This window comes from Osmerus eperlanus, chromosome 2, assembly GCF_963692335.1.
Source record: "Osmerus eperlanus chromosome 2, fOsmEpe2.1, whole genome shotgun sequence".
Lineage (NCBI taxonomy): Eukaryota > Metazoa > Chordata > Actinopteri > Osmeriformes > Osmeridae > Osmerus > Osmerus eperlanus.
Genome location: NC_085019.1, coordinates 23,175,911 through 23,193,986, shown reverse-complemented (window position 1 = coordinate 23,193,986; position 18,076 = coordinate 23,175,911). Strand labels below are relative to the sequence as shown.

Below are 18,076 nucleotides of genomic sequence, written 5' to 3'. Positions count from 1 at the left end.
CCACGCACGCACACACACACATACACATCCACCACACACACACACACACACACACAGATATGTGCACACTTACATGCATGGATGAACGGTGAAGCAATGACACACCTCCCTCCCCACATACATTACACAAGCATTCTCAGTGCTTCCTTCTGACTCACACCCAGTCCCCCCAGATGGGTTTTCATTTTGCGTCTCATCCTGTTCTCCCCTCTCTCTCCGTTCCGCAGAAACCAAGCAGGAACTGGAGGACCTCACAGCTGACATCAAGAAGACAGCCAATAAAGTCCGCTCAAAATTAAAAGGTAAATATGAAGGTCGAGCGACTCTGACGGGCAGAGGACACGCCCTGTGTTTGCTGATCCGAACAGGGCCAGAGGGTTTTCTAAGTGAAGTCTAGACCAGGGGTATTAAACCCCTCTGGTCAGCACACCGGATTCATTGGTTGCTGTCAAGCTCTGTGGAAGCCTGGAAACGACCACTCGTTTGAATCAGGTGTGTTGGAAACATCTCGAACATGCAGGAGAGGGGGTCCCTGAGGACCAGGGGTGAACACCCCTCGTCTAGACCTTTAAGAGTCTCTCAGTCTTGCTCAGCGGACCATGACAACCAGGGTGGTTCTGAGTGACTCAGGCTTCACAACAACACCAACGGCTGACTTGACAGAAATCAAACAAAACAAAACAGCGGACCTCGTTGAACGCGTACTAAATCAGAGAACGTCTTCATCCCTCCGTGTTTAAAGAAATCATGACCAGTTCCAGATCTAAGGCAGTAGTGGAGTCAAGCGAGGTCAGCGCCTCGCTATCTCAGGGTTTTAGTTTTAATGAGAGGAGAATGAGGGGTGGAAGCCAGAGGGGAACAGTTGAACTGTAGCACCATCAAGCCAGTCATTCAAGCTGTGTGCGTTCAAGGACATAGCTGCTTTAATGTGGAGCCCAGGGTTTATCTATACCGGGATTCAACCCAGAACTCTACTGCACATGCTCACTACACACGCACAGAAACACACACAGACACACATAAAGACACATACACAGAGACACACAGACACACACAGAGACACACATACACAGACACACACACACGAAACTACACCGACACCGACACCGACACACACAGACACAAACACACACACAGACACACACACACACAGCGGTACTGGTAGCGCTGTCTGAGAATAGCTGCGATGGTAGCGATATGGCTATAATTGGAATCCCCACCAGGTCTATCTGTGATTGTCCTCTAAAAACACCCAGCTGCTTCTCATGGTGTCTCCTCCCTGCAGAACTCGGGCTCTGCAGAAATTCCTCGTCGCTAACAGTCCTTCCTCTCTGGCGCTGGACCGGAATACTCCTGATCTGAGGAACTTCCTCTCTCATTGGAGATTCATGGCACACAATGGAGGGGTTGGCCTGGGTTGGAGGAGAACGGATGAAACGGGCTCTGAGACACGCGCTGTCGTGACCCCTTGAGTCCGTCGATCCCGGCACACGTCTGTCCGTCTCTCTAAGAGGGAAGCTCCCCTCTCCGGGTGTCTGTCTGGTTTAAGTGTGATCTCAGGAGGGACGTCAGGGTTTTCTGTCGTCGGTGGTGAGTTGCGACGCCCCAGGGCCGTGCTGTGAAAAACAAGCCCGCGAGTCGGGCCGCGTCACTGATGTCGCCCAGCTGTGACGCTAGCCCTCGGCCCACACCCCCCGCCCCCCCCCCTCCCACCCCCTCTCTCAGCATGTCAGGTCACATATCAGTTTGCACCTCTAAATCCAACAATATGGTGCTGCTATGCCAGGGCCTCACGTCTCATAGTAACACTCAGCCAACACAGCCCAAACTGAGCACAGACAAAATGGCGCCTGGACGGAGTCGGCCGGCGTTTTAAACAAACGTCGACCGCACATGTCTTCCTCGCAGGCTACGTATCTAACCCTGTCTTTTTAGATGGCCCAACATTTCCTTTTCCTTCCTATAATGTTTACGTGAATCGCAAAGGAGAACACAACCCCGTCCTCGTCAACACATCAGTCGTTTGGTTTCTTCCTGGTTCCCCGAGAGAGAATCCCCCCCCTCCATCCCACGCCCAGACAGGGTGTTCCAGCAACCCAGACCTGATCACTGCCCTCCTACAGGGCCAGACCTGATCACTGCCCTCCTACAGGGCCAGACCTGATCACTGCCCTCCTACAGGACCAGACCTGATCACTGCCCTCCTACAGGACCAGACCTGATCACTGCCCTCCTACAGGACCAGACCTGATCACTGCCCTCCTACAGGGCCAGACCTGATCACTGCCCTCCTACAGGGCCAGACCTGATCACTGCCCTCCTACAGGGCCAGACCTGATCACTGCCCTCCTACAGGACCAGACCTGATCACTGCCCTCCTACAGGACCAGACCTGATCACTGCCCTCCTACAGGGCCAGACCTGATCACTGCCCTCCTACAGGGCCAGACCTGATCACTGCCCTCCTACAGGACCAGACCTGATCACTGCCCTCCTACAGGGCCAGACCTGATCACTGCCCTCCTACAGGGCCAGACCTGATCACTGCCCTCCTACAGGGCCAGACCTGATCACTGCCCTCCTACAGGACCAGACCTGATCACTGCCCTCCTACAGGGCCAGACCTGATCACTGCCCTCCTACAGGGCCAGACCTGATCACTGCCCTCCTACAGGGCCAGACCTGATCACTGCCCTCCTACAGGGCCAGACCTGATCACTGCCCTCCTACAGGACCAGACCTGATCACTGCCCTCCTACAGGGCCAGACCTGATCACTGCCCACCTACAGGACCAGACCTGATCACTGCCCTCCTACAGGACCAGACCTGATCACTGCCCTCCTACAGGACCAGACCTGATCACTGCCCTCCTACAGGACCAGACCTGATCACTGCCCTCCTACAGGGCCAGACCTGATCACTGCCCTCCTACAGGGCCAGACCTGATCACTGCCCTCCTACAGGGCCAGACCTGATCACTGCCCTCCTACAGGGCCAGACCTGATCACTGCCCTCCTACAGAACCAGACCTGATCACTGCCCTCCTACAGGGCCAGACCTGATCACTGCCCTCCTACAGGGCCAGACCTGATCACTGCCCTCCTACAGGGCCAGACCTCCTGCCTGGCTGCATGAGTATCGGCGTCCGCTGAGAGAGAGGTGAAGTCGTGTTTAAGACCATGCCAGGGAGCCCCCCTCCGAGGTGCAGTGATCAGCCGAGTCCTCAGGAGGAGAGAGAGTGTCTGGGCCCAGGGCCAGAGGAGGGAGAGGGCTCTCTGGGACGGTCTGGAGATGGATGGGAGACACGCGTACACACGCTGTGCTGTGTGTACCGTACAGTGCAACTCATATACATGTGAGAGAAGGGACACAGCGCATCCTCAGACATACTGGATTGTGTCTCTCTCTCTTTCTCTCTCTCTCTCTCTCTCTCTCTCTCTCTCTCTCTCTCTCTCTCTCTCTCTCTCTCTCTCTCTCTCTCTCTCTCTCTCTCTCTCTCTCTCTCTCTCTCTCTCTCTCTCTCTCTCTCTCTTTATCGGGAGGTCTCTGTGTGCCGCAGGCTCGGTCACTGTGCAGAGGGGAGGTCTCTGTGTGCCGCAGGCTCGGTCCCCTCTGTCGTCCTGACTGCGTCTGCTGTGTTTCACCCCATGCAGCAATCGAGCAGAGCATCGAGCAGGAGGAGGGGCTGAATAGATCATCTGCAGACCTGCGGATCCGCAAGACACAGGTGAGCCCCGCCCACCACACACGAGCCCCGCCCACCACACCTGAGCCCCGCCCACCACACACGAGCCCCGCCCACCACACCTGAGCCCCGCCCACCACACACGAGCCCCGCCCACCATACCTGAGCCCCGCCCACCACACCAGCACACCTGCCAGAACCTGCAGCATTGACATACATTTAGGTTCTGTACCACAGAACAACGGACATCAGATTAGATGTGTCAGGTAGCAGGAGAGCAGCTTCCCCCCCCCCCCCCCCCCGCCCAGATGTCTCAGTCAGTCTGGACGGCCTCAGAGGAACTTGGTGCGGGGAGTTTTCACAAAGCTTTTTCGAGATTGAATAAAAAACGTGAATAAAAACCTCATTGGAGTTCATTTCCATTAGACATTTTATGCTGCGCCTATTGAAATGAAATATTTCATTTCGCAACGCACACGGCCTGCGCCATCAATCATTCGAGTGCTCGAACACGTACCTTTCAAATCTTTCTCTCAGTCCCAGCAGGAGTTCATTTGTGATTGGGAGGCGTTTCTCTAGCGCCGAGGGACAGATGTGATGTAGAGGTGACCAGAGGACATCCTGTCTGACTGCAGGATGTCTCTCCGTGTTGACTTCCCACCACCTGATCCTCTGAATCACAGCTCGTCACTTCACCCCCCCCTCCTCCGCATGGGCCCTCCTCCCTCCAGTCTGTTCTTCTCTCTGGCTGTCACTGGAAAGCCAGCCCACTGCTTCCTGACAGTCAGCTCATTTGCTGTTCCTGTTTTCAGTTATTTTCACTTTTTCCGAATGTTCGTGTTGTTGAGAGTCAACGTGTTTTTGTTGTTGTGAATAAACAACTTCATGTTAGACGTCTAGACGGACCAGCTCCCTCCTCCCCGAGGCCTCCCAAGCTGGCCGGCTACCTGCCCTGTGGTGTCTGGTCCTGTTAGTCGGTCCTCACCTCTCCTTCCCTTCTACCTCCTCCTCATCCACCTCCCGCCGCTCAGACGGGAGCCACGCCCACCTCAGTCCCCAGATCTGCTGTCGTTCCTGGACCTCCGGTCGGCAGGGCGGCTGTCTGTCCCAAGCCCCTGGTGGGTGGGCGGGCAGGCAGGCAGGCAGGCAGGATACCAGACCTGGCTGTGGTCTGGCCCTCCAGAGCACTGATAGAGCCATCCTTGCTTTGACCCCTGGGTTATTTCCGTCAGTGATCCGTGGCGCTCACTCCCTCCCTCTGGTGGCTGGAGAGCGCTCTGCGACGGGCGACGTCTTTGCAGAATCAGCACCATCCCCGATGCAGCAGCCATGATGGGGATGAAAGTCCTGTTTTGCGGAGCGGAGAAGCGACCGTGTGTGTGCTCCTGTCTGTCTCGTCCAGACCCTCATTGATCTCATCTGCCACCGATCTGTTCTACGGAACGGCGGTGTCAGCAAACCTGCCTCCCCAGGCATGTTGTGTGGATCTGGGTGTGTATTAACCTCCCTACTCTCTCTCTGTGTGTGTGTGTGCCGTAGCACTCTACGCTGTCACGTAAGTTTGTGGAGGTGATGACTGAGTACAACACCACGCAGTCCAAGTACAGAGACCGCTGCAAGGACCGCATCCAGAGGCAGCTGGAGATCAGTGAGTAACACACCCAGCAACACACACACACACACACACCCTGTCCTTACACTCACACACACCCAGCAACACACACACACACACACACCCTGCCAACACACACACACACCCAGCAACATACACACACCCTACCAACACACACACCCTCTCAACACACGCACCCCCATTAACACACACACCCTACCAACACACACACACCCATTAACACACACACCCTACCAACACACACACACGCTCTACCGACACACAAATACACACCCTCCAAACACACAGTAACAAAAGGACTAGATAGTCCATGATAATACTAGTGTACACTGATACTGAACACTGGAAACAGTGTTGTTCGGTTTCTGCAGACGTGCAGATATTTTCAGGCCCAGTAACACTGACCTTGATAGGAGACAGTGATTATTTTAGTCTTTCATTACTGAAATACTGCCCCCCCCCCAGACAATACACACCATTTTCAACATGGACACAGCACCATCTCTGATGCAGAACCTGTTTATCAATATAATATACTTAATATATATCAGCTGCAGTCTGGTGAACATCCTATTGATAGATTGAAGTAATGTAGAAATAAAGCGAATGGGCCTTAAGTGATGCTTGCTGTTGTTCTGGATAAGAGCGTCTGCTAAATAACTAAATGTTCAGAAACAAACGGTTTATTTAAATGAGCCCTTGTTCTTTTGAGTGGTGCTAAAATTAGGATGTTGATTTAAATATTTAAACCTTTAAAAGCACATCATACAGAGCAGTGAGGGAAGTTGTGGACATTTCATCACTCAGCTGTAACTGTTTTCTGTGTGTGTGTGTGTCTGCGTGTGTGTGTGTGCGTGTGTGTGTGTGTGTGTGCGCGTGCTCCTGCAGCTGGGAGAACGACCACCAACGAGGAGCTGGAGGACATGCTGGAAAGTGGCAAGCTCGCCATCTTCACTGATGATGTAAGAGCCGCTTCACCTGAGCCCTGCTCTGATTGGCTGAGGCCCTGCCGTAGGGCATGCACACAGATGAACATAACTGCCAGGCTAGCTAGCTGCATAGGCGAGAGTTCTGTTGCTGCATTTGTGCAATGCCCTTGAACAGGGAGTCAGGTGGCTGAGCGGTTAGGGAATCGGGCTAGTAATCATAAGGTTGCCGGTTCGATTCCCCGTCGTGCAAAATTACGTTGTGTCCTTGGGCAAGGCACTTCACCCTACTTGCCTCTGGAGAATGTCCCTGTACTTACTGTAAGTCGCTCTGGATAAGAGCGTCTGCTAAATGACTAAATGTAACAGTACTAGACTTGTGCTGGCGTGTTATTTGAAAAGTTCAATGTCGTTTTTTGAAGGAATATGTTTAAAGCCAAAGTGGATTATTTGTCACATACATCGAACAGCAGGACAGTGACATTCCTGTGGCATGGCAAGCAAAATCTACACAGTCAGCGTCAAATCTAATCCAAATAAAAAATATATACAAAGATAAAGTACAAGCAAAATAACAGAGGCATAGAAGCAAATAAAAAAAGTTTACAGAGTGTAGGAATGGGAAATATACAATATGAATAAGAATATTGCATCATATAAATATATTGTGGCAGTGCCTATGAATGGGACATTTAAAGAGCCCCTTATTCTCCAAGGCATGCAGCTTTTGTCTTTTTGAGTCTGCATGGTGATTTTCATAGTGATTTTCATAGAGGTTAATACATGTCGATTGCTATTTTTACAGACTTTATAATCGACTGCCACTGAGGAAATAGATTCAGCTCAGTGCACTCTCTGCCACCCCCTCACTTCTGATTGCACTCGTTTTCCTCTCTCTCTCTCTTTCTCTCTCTCTTTCTCTCCCTTCTCTCCCTTTTCCTCTCTCTCCCTCTTGCTTTCTCTCCCTCTCTCTCTCTCCCCCTCTCTCTCTCTCTCCCCTTTTCCTCTCTCTCCCCTCTTTCTCTCTCCCCTCTCTCTCCCCTCCCTCCCTCCCTCCCTCTCTCTCCCTCTCTCTCCCTCCCTCCCTCCCTCTCTCTCTCTCCCTCTCTCTCTCTCTCTCTCTCTCTCTCTTCTCTCCTCTCTCTCTCTCTCTCTCCTCTCTCTCTCTCTCTCTCTCTCTCTCTCTCCCTCCCTCCCCTCTGTCTCTCTCCCCTCTCTCTCCCTCTCCCTCCCTCTCCCTCTCTCTCCTTCTCTCTCTCTCTCTCTCTCTCTCTCTCTCTCTCTCTCTCTCTCTCCTCTCTCTCTCTCTCTCTCCCTTTCTCCTGGCCCTCCAGATCAAGATGGATTCCCAGATGACCAAGCAGGCCCTGAACGAGATCGAGACACGACACACTGAGATCATCAAGCTGGAGAACAGCATCAGGGAGCTGCACGACATGTTTGTAGACATGGCCATGCTGGTGGAGAGCCAGGTGAGAGGCTGTCAGCCCTGCCCTCACCTCCCTCCCTCCCCTCCCTCTCCTCCACCCATCACTCTGGAACCCCCCCGGCCCAGGGCCCAGCTACATGCTCACATCTGCCAGAAACACAGGAAGTGCAGGCTGGTGGCTCCATGTGTAAGATCACAGTGAGGATCTGGGTTTAACAAGTCAGAAGGAGGCTGCAGTGAACAGGGGCTTGGTTCTAAGGTTAGATTGGGACAGAAAACAAAACAGGTACACAATTTCCCAAACCCTAACCTAACCCTGTCACTCAAAATACCTTCCAAGAAAATAAATATATTGTTTGTTGGGGCGCAAGTGAACCATGTAGGCTGAGGCCTTGGCCTGGGTTTGAATGTCTTCTCTCTCCTCTCTCCCTCTCTCTCTCTCGCTCTCTCTCGCTCTCGGTCTCTCTCTCTCCCTCTCTCTCTCCTCTCTCTCTCTCTCTCTCTCTCTCTCTCTCTCTCTCTCTCTCTCTCTCTCTCTCTCCTCTCTCTCTCTCTCGGTCTCTTCTCTCTCTCTCTCTCCCTGCCTATCATGTCAAACTTCACTTAAAACTGGCCAATAAAGCATGAATAATTGACACAAAACAGCCATGTTTGTCTCCCAAACAGAAATTATGGCTGTTTTGTGTCCATTTCCTTACTATGTCCGCACATCCATTCTGATGAATGGCAAGAGAAATGAAGTGTAACCAGCTAGGCAGTCAGGTCAATACTATAAGTAATAACACATGATTGAATCACTTAGATTGGGAGTGAGGGAGCTAAAAAGCTGTGGTCAGCAGTTGTCTGTTGGGCTGCCTGTCCTGTGTCGAGTGATGTTGCTGACACTGTGTGTGGCTGACAGGGAGAGATGATTGACAGAATCGAGTACAATGTGGAGCACTCAGTGGACTTACGTGGAACGGGCTGTGTCTGACACCAAGAAGGCTGTCAAATACCAGAGCCAGGCTCGCAAAGGTAACGCACGCACGCACAAATACACACACAGACACACACATGCAGTACGTACCACACACACACACATACACACACGCTCATGAATACACACACATATACACTCACACACACTCTCTCTTTCTCTCACACACACTCACACACACATGCACATGTTTATAGACACACCCTCCCCCCACACACACATTCTCACACACACACTCAACCACCCCACCCCCCAATCACACACACACACACAGTCTAACACCTCTCCTAAAACCCCCCCCCCCCCCCACCCCCCCCCCCCCCCCCCCCCCCCCCCCCCCCCCCCCCCCCCCCCCCCCCCCCCTGCAGAAAAAGATCATGATCATAATCTGTTGCGTGATCCTGGGGTGGTCCTGGCGTCCACCATCGGAGGGACGCCTCGGCTTCTAGAGAACGCCCATCGCCACGACAACGACCGACAGCCAGCAGAGAGAAAAACAACACGGAGAGAAAACGATGTAACACGAGATAAGGATAACGTCATAGGGGCGGGCGGGGGTTGAAAACACAAAGACAAAAAAAATACAGAACAAAACCGACATTACATTATAGCTGACTAAAATACATAACAAAAAGAGGGTACAAAATAAACCTAATATTTACAATGTACATGTAAATGTATTGAACATAGGAAGCAGCACATGGGTTAGCTACCTGTAAAGAATTATGATGTGAAAATATTTTATTTTTTCTTATTTTTTTGACGTTTCTTTCTTTTCGAGGGGTCTCCTGGACAGTGCGGATGACTGCTAAATTGTGTGTGTTCCAGCTAGTTTTAGAGCAAAATGCACAAAAACTGTAGAGGGGAGTAGGGTACATGGGTGGAGCTTATTTCTTAGGTACAACAATCACCTTTCATTGGGAGGCTGACTTGGGTTTTGGTTTAACAGTATCTCAAGGGAGCTCTTGTAGTTGCAACACTCGAATCAACCTGTCAAATTAGTCGACTTGAGGATCAACTTTGCGGATAGGCATTAATTTGCATGTGTCTTGATTTCAAACAATATGACAAAAACCCAGCCCACACCCATGGAACTGTTTGAAGGGAGGGTTACAGGCCTGTGATTAGATAAGGGACCCACTTGTCCATCAGCTTAATCTGGTCCACGGCCGAAACCTAATTCAGACACACAGGCAAGGGATAGGGGTTTGGGGTTAAACTGAAGGACTGGGGAGAGATCCATGGTCGAACTATGCAGTTTTGACAAGGGAAGCCGACCAGCTGGACTCCTCCCCAGGGTGGCCAACGTGGAGTGCAATTAACTGGATCGGAAAGATGGAGTTCAGAGAGAGAGGGAGAGAGAGGGAGAGAGAGGGAGAGAGGGAGAGAGGGAGAGAGGGAGAGAGGGAGAGAGGGAGAGAGGGAGAGAGAGAGATGTTAGCTGTCACGCCTGTACTTCAGATGTTTCTAAAATGAAGAACACATTAAAAAGTAAAGAAGAAATGAAAACAAACAAAAAAAAGAGTAACGTAATCTCAAAATTTGACCTGCTGGCTAGCCCTGGTTGTAGAGTCTCATGTCTTTATTTGGAAGTGGTTTGTTCTCCTGTGGTCGTGTTCGTGTGTGAACTGTCCGTGACTACTAGTCTGGCCTCATATTTACTTTATGGACGTTTATGGATGCAGTTTGCATTTTGCTGTTGCTTTCCTGTCATTTAAAAATAAGATTCAATAATCCTGGTGGGTTCTGTGAGTAGAACAGCGATGCCAATCTGGGGAGGTGTGGTTTTCCAACTGTACAGGTATAATCCAGTTCCACACAGATAGACAGATCATTCGTACAACATTAATTGTCATCATTATGTATTATCAGTATTTAGGTCATCCTGTTTTCCTGAAGGTGGGTGGTAATCTCCAGATGTGTAGCCTGCTGAAGATCGCTCGGTTTGAGTGTAAGAGCTGTGCTCTGTGATTGCACATTTAATGACATCATGCCAAGAACACATGTGACGCGTGTGTTGTCCTGCTGTAGACTCTAACATGTAGTAGAACACAGCAACATGATACTGAGGCCTCCATGCTTCTGTTGATGCCAGCGCTGTAAAAGCAACAGATGTAATCGTGAGCAAGGGGAATAGAGAGTTCAGAAAGCAACCCCCCCCCCCTCCTCCTCCTCCTCCCTTCCTGGCTGTGGGTGGTCTCAGGCACGGTGAGCTGAGGTTTTCTGACTTTTCTGGGCCACCGTACATGAGAGTCTTGGTGTGTCTTGTACAGAGATGCAGTTCTGTCTGTCTAAACCCCAGACTGTAATCCACATCTACCTTGCACTCAGTAGACTTCGAAGCAATAACTGTATTGCTGGCGTATTTATTTGGTTTGATTAGACAATCTAACCTAAACAAAGTTACCTAATTATGGTTTCCTGTTAGATTCTATTTAAAGGAACTTTATGGGATTTCAGTGTATGGGGTTATTTGTTCATTTCTAAAACTCAGACAGACTATGCTAGCCACAGCAAGATCATGTGTGTTTTCTTGTAGATTATCCTTTGCCTGTATGCAAAATAATTGTAAGGACAACAGTATGTAGTATGTAGATGTATATTGTAGAATAAAAGTGAAGCACCAGCTATCAGTTTTACAATTAGTCACTGTATCACGTTTATGAGATTTGCTTTTGCCAAAAGTTGACGTTGTTCGGTTAAAAACCAAAGGCAGATTCATGTAGTTAGTGAAACGCATTAAGTTAATGAAGACAAATCCTCAGCATTTTAACAGAATCACTCCTCGCAAAGAAAATAACAACGAGCTAGGAAGTCTGTACCTAGCAAGACGCCTGTCATCCATTCTGACCTTTCACTTTGGCCCTAAAACGAAGGTAACTAATGAAAATATTGTCAATAAATCGGCCCGGTGGGGGGGGCCCACTGGCTAATTGGGAAACTGAGACGTCAAACCCTGCTTGTCATGACCAGACGGACGTTATTTTTGCTTTCTATTGAGCCCGTTAAGCAACCGCAACAGCCCAGGACTAACCCATGTCACTGTTTTCTACCAGAAACACAAGACCCAATATATATACATCCGTCAATCCCATTCTGCACTCGCGATTACCCTCTTTAGTCAAGGCCCCTGTGGTTGTGCCGGCGCAGGGGGAGATGGTCAGGGCGCAGGGGGAGATGGTCAGGGCGCAGGGGGAGATGGTCAGGGCGCAGGGGGAGATGGTCAGGGCGCAGGGGGAGATGGTCAGGGCGCAGGGGGAGATGGTCAGGGCGCAGGGGGAGATGGTCAGGGCGCAGGGGGAGATGGTCAGGGCGCAGGGGGAGATGGTCAGGGCGCAGGGGGAGATGGTCAGGGCGCAGGGGGAGATGGTCAGGGCGCAGGGGGAGATGGTCAGGGCGCAGGGGGAGATGGTCAGGGCGCAGGGGGAGATGGTCAGGGCGCAGGGGGAGATGGTCAGGGCGCAGGGGGAGATGGTCAGGGCGTAGGGCTGCAGATGGAGAAACAGTGGTATACTTCACAGATATGATCCCCAGCACCCACAGACGGCAGGAGGCTGTGGTCTCTCAAGTCATTTCAGCACTGGCCAGCATGTTTATTGAAAAGCTTTGGTGTATTTAGTGTGTCCAACCACTTACATGTACAGTTATAATGGGGTTATATTGATGTCGTTGTAGTTTTTTTGTTCGTTCTTTTAAAAGGAATATGGCTAGGGAGCCCTTATTCTGAAAGGCATGCAACTTTGGGCTTTGTGAGTTTGCATGGTGATTTCCGCTCTCGATCATGTGCGCACTTTACACTCTGAAGAAAACACTGTCTTATCACCTTCACTGTTTTAGTTATCGATGGGTTATTTCTATTATCCTGTGTAGGGGTCAAGGGTCAAGGGGTTATATAGGTAGCTGCCGTTCCTGATGTCTCTTCACATACACCAGAGTTAGTGTGGTTCATCCAGAGGGTCCATATCTTGTGAGAGTGTCCGGTAACCCCCTGGTGACCTCTGGGTGCTGTTTAGGTTTTTGGTGCAACATGTCCCTCCTCCCCTCCTACCCACGCTCCAGACCACCGCTAGTCATTCCCCCCCCCCCCCCCCACCACCACCACTCTGCTTGTTGTGCTTCTATGGTCGACGTGCGTCTGTCCTTGTGAGGAAACTTTCTTATCGTCTTTAAAGCCGCGACTGCAACTTGTGAGCTCCCGGGCCCCTGTCCGCATGCCCCTCCCACCCTGGTAAAGATTGGTGCGTACGTACCGTGTGTCCGTGTGTCTGTGAGCATGAGCGTTTGTCTGTGTACAGTATGTGTGCGTGGGTGTGCACGCCTGCAGCCGACGCGGGCGTGTGTGTGTGTGGCATCACACTCCACACACACGACAAAGCTGAGGGCTGTTTTGTGACAGCAGGTCCATGGGTCATAGCCATTGGGTTTCAGTTCGATGTAGATTACCAGAACAAAAGAAGAATACTTATTTATATTTGTTGAATTAAATTCAAACCAAAGCAATTTGCCCCGTGTGTTCACAGAGTCAGCCCAGAGCACAAAGGGAGAAATGGTATCACAGTACTTTAGTTGTATCAAAGTTATTATGTTATCCAAGTCTCTGCCCCCCACCCATCCTAATGCATGTCGGTCTGTCAACCAATAGTACTTATTGAATAGACTTTACATGTTGTCCTTTTAAAGTCATCTCTATCTAGGAAGTAGTTTTAGTTTGTGGTAGGAATAGTGAAAAGAGAATTGCGTCCTATGGAGACGTTATTATTTATTTTATTTATTTGTTATACATTTTCATGTGTCATATTCGTATCGCCATGTCAACTGGTTTAATGATGCGGATTAAAACGTAGAAGTTGACGCACCCTGTAGTTTCCACACTCGGTTGCTCTGCTTTCTCTCTGCTGCCACACCTGGGGGGAAGACGACGGCCATGTTCAACTATCTCTCTGTTCATCTGGCTACTTATCGATTCACACCAGAAGCCGTGTCTCTCCCCGAAACGCCCGCCCTCGTGAACAGAGAGGGAATCGGCCCGGACGAGCCCGAAGCGTGGGCCTCTCCTCCTCTCTCTGTTCAGAAAGCGTGGGACGTTTTGAGGTGTGGAGGTGACGTCAGCGGTGTCCTGACCCCAGCATTGAGAAAGCACCCTGTGGCTGTGGGTAGAAGGACTGTGATGGTCGCACAGGCGACAGCCGGATAAACGTGTCTGTAAGGCTCTGAAACCATCAAGCTAGTGTCAGGAGACAGCCTAGTCAGATGGTGGGATTAACGTCTTCTGGAGAGAGTTTGAACTTGACTGTGAACTGATGTCATCCCAGTAGCTGTCTATGACTGCACTCCACAACTTTTCTGATGATAGTGTTGATCTCGACCAGGCAGGCGTCCCAACGCCTGCTTTGGTATGAATAGAAGATTCCAGACCATTTTCTGATTGATGTGTCTTGGATAGCAGTAGATCTGTCTTCATTGCGACCTTCTCACGTCAATCTTCAAACTGTTCTCACAGAAGAGGTTTACCTTCGATTAAAAACGATTACAATAACAACAACCACAACATGCCAGACCCTCTTTGATGAGGCTCGTTTGTTTGTGTGGCTCATAATAGTGCCGCTGTTAATAGCCACAATCAAACATTTTATTTTTTATTTAGCTTCATGTTAGCATTTGGATGCACCCTTTCCTAGTTTCACCACAGTATTGCTTTTATCAGTGTTCTAACGGGGCGGGGGGCCGGGCGGGGGGGGGGGGCAGGTGCCGTGAAGAGAGAATTCAGAGGTGACCTTCATCGAGTCGGTTACAATATTAAGATGAATTAAAAGTGAATAGATAACAAATATATTATTATAATGAAAAGTAACCTTGCAACCTGAGGGGAGACAGAATGGCAAAGGAATCAAACATTCAGAACGGGAGTCATTATAATAGCAATGATTTAATGAAATAATGAAGTTATGTTAACATAATAATAGTACTAATATTGAATATCGAATGCTCGCAATTTTGTCAAACTGAACTGGATCTTTGTGTCATGTAATTATTGTAAATACTTCAAAGAGAGAAAAAATGACTTGCATGTCCATGTATAAATCTACTGAGATACTTGTTCCTGTCAAAGTTGTGTAGTGGTTCGATCTCTGTCCTTTTCCCCATAGACTGATGTTCTGTCCATCCATATCCTTTCAGTTCATACGTGTTATATGGAGTGTTTGGGCAGTAGACAGAATAGGATTGCGTGACCAACTGTGTGCCAGTCTAAACCTTCTACACCAGTTTTATTCGGTTCAGAGGTTCCTCTGATGAAAAGTGCTTCCCTCCATCTCTAGACAGACACAGTACCCGCTAATCGCTAACCGCTCCTTCTCGCTCGCCTCCGTCAGTGTGCCGCGCAAAGGCCCGACCCTGAACACTAGCTCTCTCTCTGTGTCTCCACATATTAGACAACCCCAGACCAGACCACCTGGAACAGCTCTCTGTTTCCACACGGTAGACCATCTTTAGTCACAAACCAGCCCCGTCCTTAAGGGCGGGACTCTTACCATCAAGTGGCCAGTGTGGGACGTAGACTCACCCGATTGGACGTTTCGTCAGTTGGGACTCAGCCTCTTTTCCCTTGGTCTCCAAGCTTCCAGCTTCTCCAGTAGATGCGAATAGACGGATCATGAATAAGCAATATGGCAATTCCTCCACCTATAGATTAAGAGAAGGCATAGGGGAGGAATGCCTATGATTGCCTGTTTATCTATTCATGTCTACTCAAGGTGATCAAAGGATATAGGGGCTGATATAGGATTGTTCACCTCTCCTAAGTATGCTTGTCTTTAATTATTTCTCATGACAGTTCAAGTATACCTCTATTTGTAAGTATTAACATCTTACCAGGTGTCGTAGTCTCCGTGTGGGAGCACAGGAGGTGGATAATGTCTGTGGTCAAAAGACGACATTTATTTTGTTACCCACCTTCTCTTTGACCGGGAAAGGATCGTCCCAAACATTAGACTACAGACCTTCTGTATTGTGTTACCATCCTCCAAGGCTAGGCTGTGGCTGATTAGAGGAAACCCACCTATATGTGCAATACAAAGAAAAAGGGCTTTCTTTAAAATGCAGAAGTGAGACGATATCATATCAGACCTCAACCACCACTCGCTAATGGTGGCAGATTCTAGCCACAGTCAAAGTGAATATAGAAGTTAGTGACTGTGACAGGGACAGCGACACAGCCAGGTGAAAACGACCTCCATCTTGTTACGTTTGTCAGCTAGAGGGGGTTGTCTGAGTTAAAAAAAGGACAGAGAGAGAGAGATTGAAAATAAAAAAGGGGACAGTTGGATCGTTCGTTAGCTACAACTTTGACTGGAAATGCAACTTGTGTCCCGTTTTTTTTGTGTGTGTGTATGTGTGCGTACCGTAATGTAAAAAACTATCTGTCCCTCTCTCTCCCTCTCTCGTACTGCTGTTTGCTGTTCTGTTTAGTTAGTGTGATGTGCCAGTATTTCCCTTCCCCCTCCCCATCTCCTCTCCCCTCCTCTCGCTCTCTCCCCTTTTCTCCATGGATCTTTAAGATGACAACTCTATGCAGATGCTGTCTTTTATAAGTGTGTCAAATTTTAATTTAAAATAAAAACAAACAAAAAAAACCCCGACAGACATATTGAAATGATAACAAAAAATGAATAAAGAAAAGGATTGTTCAGTGTAATTTCTTAGTGGTTTGTCTTTATTGCTGTTGCCTCCTCTCTTTCCCTCTTCCCGCTTCTCTCTCCTCTTCTCTCTCTCTCCTCTTCTCTTTCTCTTTCTCTCTGGGTGAAGGTGATTCAACTGTACTATTAACACATGACATGTTTTACACTGTGACATCATCATGTTAGTGAGGTCACCAACTGGTTGCTACAGTAATCTCCTGCAATCAACCTGGTCTTCCACCTTCATCAGAAGGACTCAGTTAGCTCTAACGTACTCGTGTGTGAAGGCCGTCTGGAGGGAATACACCAGCTATAAATACAAAGCATCGTGTGTGGAAACATGTTTATTTGCAAACAAAGACCAAGTGAAGTTGCAGTGGAAGTGGATCAAACGTTACACAGATCCCGACTGAGAACTGGGGGAAAACATAACATACACATGGAGTTTACTTAAGACATCCGTGGAGCTTTTGGTGTGAAACATTGTAAAGTGAGCACATTAAAACAAGCAAGACGCACTGAGTTGGGGGGAATATGGATGCAATAGCAAGTTACTCCAAAGACCATTAAATAAGGATATATGGGGACATCTGCTTTTCCACCTAAACAACCACCTAAATCTAACTCCACCCACCCACACAGAAAAGGTTAACAATAAACATGTTTAACTGCAGAGGATTTTAATTCACACACAACGCACCAACAATATTCCCCTAATTTGTTTCTTCAACAGCTACTAAATCGGTAATCACTAATACTAAAGCGCTTCCATTTTGAGCATAGTCGTAAGAGTCTATTATGATCAAGATTCATATAAAGGAGGAAACCGCATGAGCCTCATCGTGTCCACATCCCATCAGGAGAACTAGCACTGTACTTTAAATACATTTCAAAGCGTCCTTCTGTCGTAAGCAGAGGAATCTCACTGCTCATTCTAAAGCTTCCTTTTTCATATGCTTCTTAAAACAGCCTGTACAGTCTCCAGAATTAACCTCCAACACTTCACCCAGCTCCTTAGCTGGTTAATATGGGGGCTCCAGTCCCCACAACACAGCAACAGCTGGTCTGGAGATCGGGACGCCCTCTCAGCCACAGCGCCCATGAACAGTCGAGGCCGACACCAAGCTCGCGAACCCAGTCACGGTAGCGGACTGGTTCTTTACAGTCGACCGCGCAGCATGCTGGGACATGCGGTCCTCCAGATCCTCAGGTGTCCCGTGGCACTTGGGCTGTGGTCCTTGGGAGGCCAAAACGTGGGGAAAGCACAGTGTGGGCCGCAGTGGAAGTCTAACCACAAGACTGGATGTTCCTCCGCCAACTCGACCCAGTTAGAGGAGCCCTCGTCTCCAGGAGGCTTGTCCTTAAAATATCCTTCCACCTTCTGGATCCCCTTGGGTCTGTCAGCAGGCAGCCTGCAGAAACACACAGTCAACGTTCGCTCTGAAGCTGTTTGTGCCGGTCTCGTTCTCTCTCTACCCGATCCACATCCCGTCAACACTGTTCAAGAGAGGTGCGGGGTCTCACTCCAAAGCATGAGGGGATCCCACGTTACAGTCGCTATGGTACAGTCGCTATGGTACAGTCGCTGTGTTACAGTCGCTATGTTACAGCCGCCGTGTGACAGCCGCTGCAAACAGGGTTTTCACACAGTCCTTCATCCGTGACTCTGACCTTTCGCATGAATCCCGTAGGCACTTTGGTTGGACAGTTCCGAGCCATGGTAGTGTGTTACATCGGTTAGCCTCCTATA

At 49.4% G+C, this 18,076-nt stretch overlaps 1 protein-coding gene and 1 long non-coding RNA gene across 2 annotated transcripts in view; both read left to right on the top strand.

Moving 5' to 3' along the window:
- Positions 1–8,687, top strand: part of stx1b (syntaxin 1B) — a 33,696-nt gene extending 25,009 nt beyond the window's left edge. Inside the window, exons 4-9 of the mRNA XM_062455011.1 lie at positions 228–302; positions 3,655–3,728; positions 5,226–5,334; positions 6,208–6,281; positions 7,580–7,717; positions 8,576–8,687. Of these exons, the coding sequence (XP_062310995.1) occupies positions 228–302; positions 3,655–3,728; positions 5,226–5,334; positions 6,208–6,281; positions 7,580–7,717; positions 8,576–8,647 (542 nt within the window). The 3' untranslated portion in view covers positions 8,648–8,687. The remainder of the gene's footprint in view (positions 1–227; positions 303–3,654; positions 3,729–5,225; positions 5,335–6,207; positions 6,282–7,579; positions 7,718–8,575) is intronic.
- Positions 8,688–11,673: 2,986 nt separating this feature from the next.
- On the top strand, positions 11,674–16,343 carry LOC134015482 (uncharacterized). The gene is made up of 2 exons (XR_009929126.1): positions 11,674–11,785; positions 12,101–16,343. It is a non-coding gene; the product is annotated as an uncharacterized LOC134015482 (long non-coding RNA).
- The last annotated feature ends 1,733 nt before the right edge of the window (positions 16,344–18,076 follow it).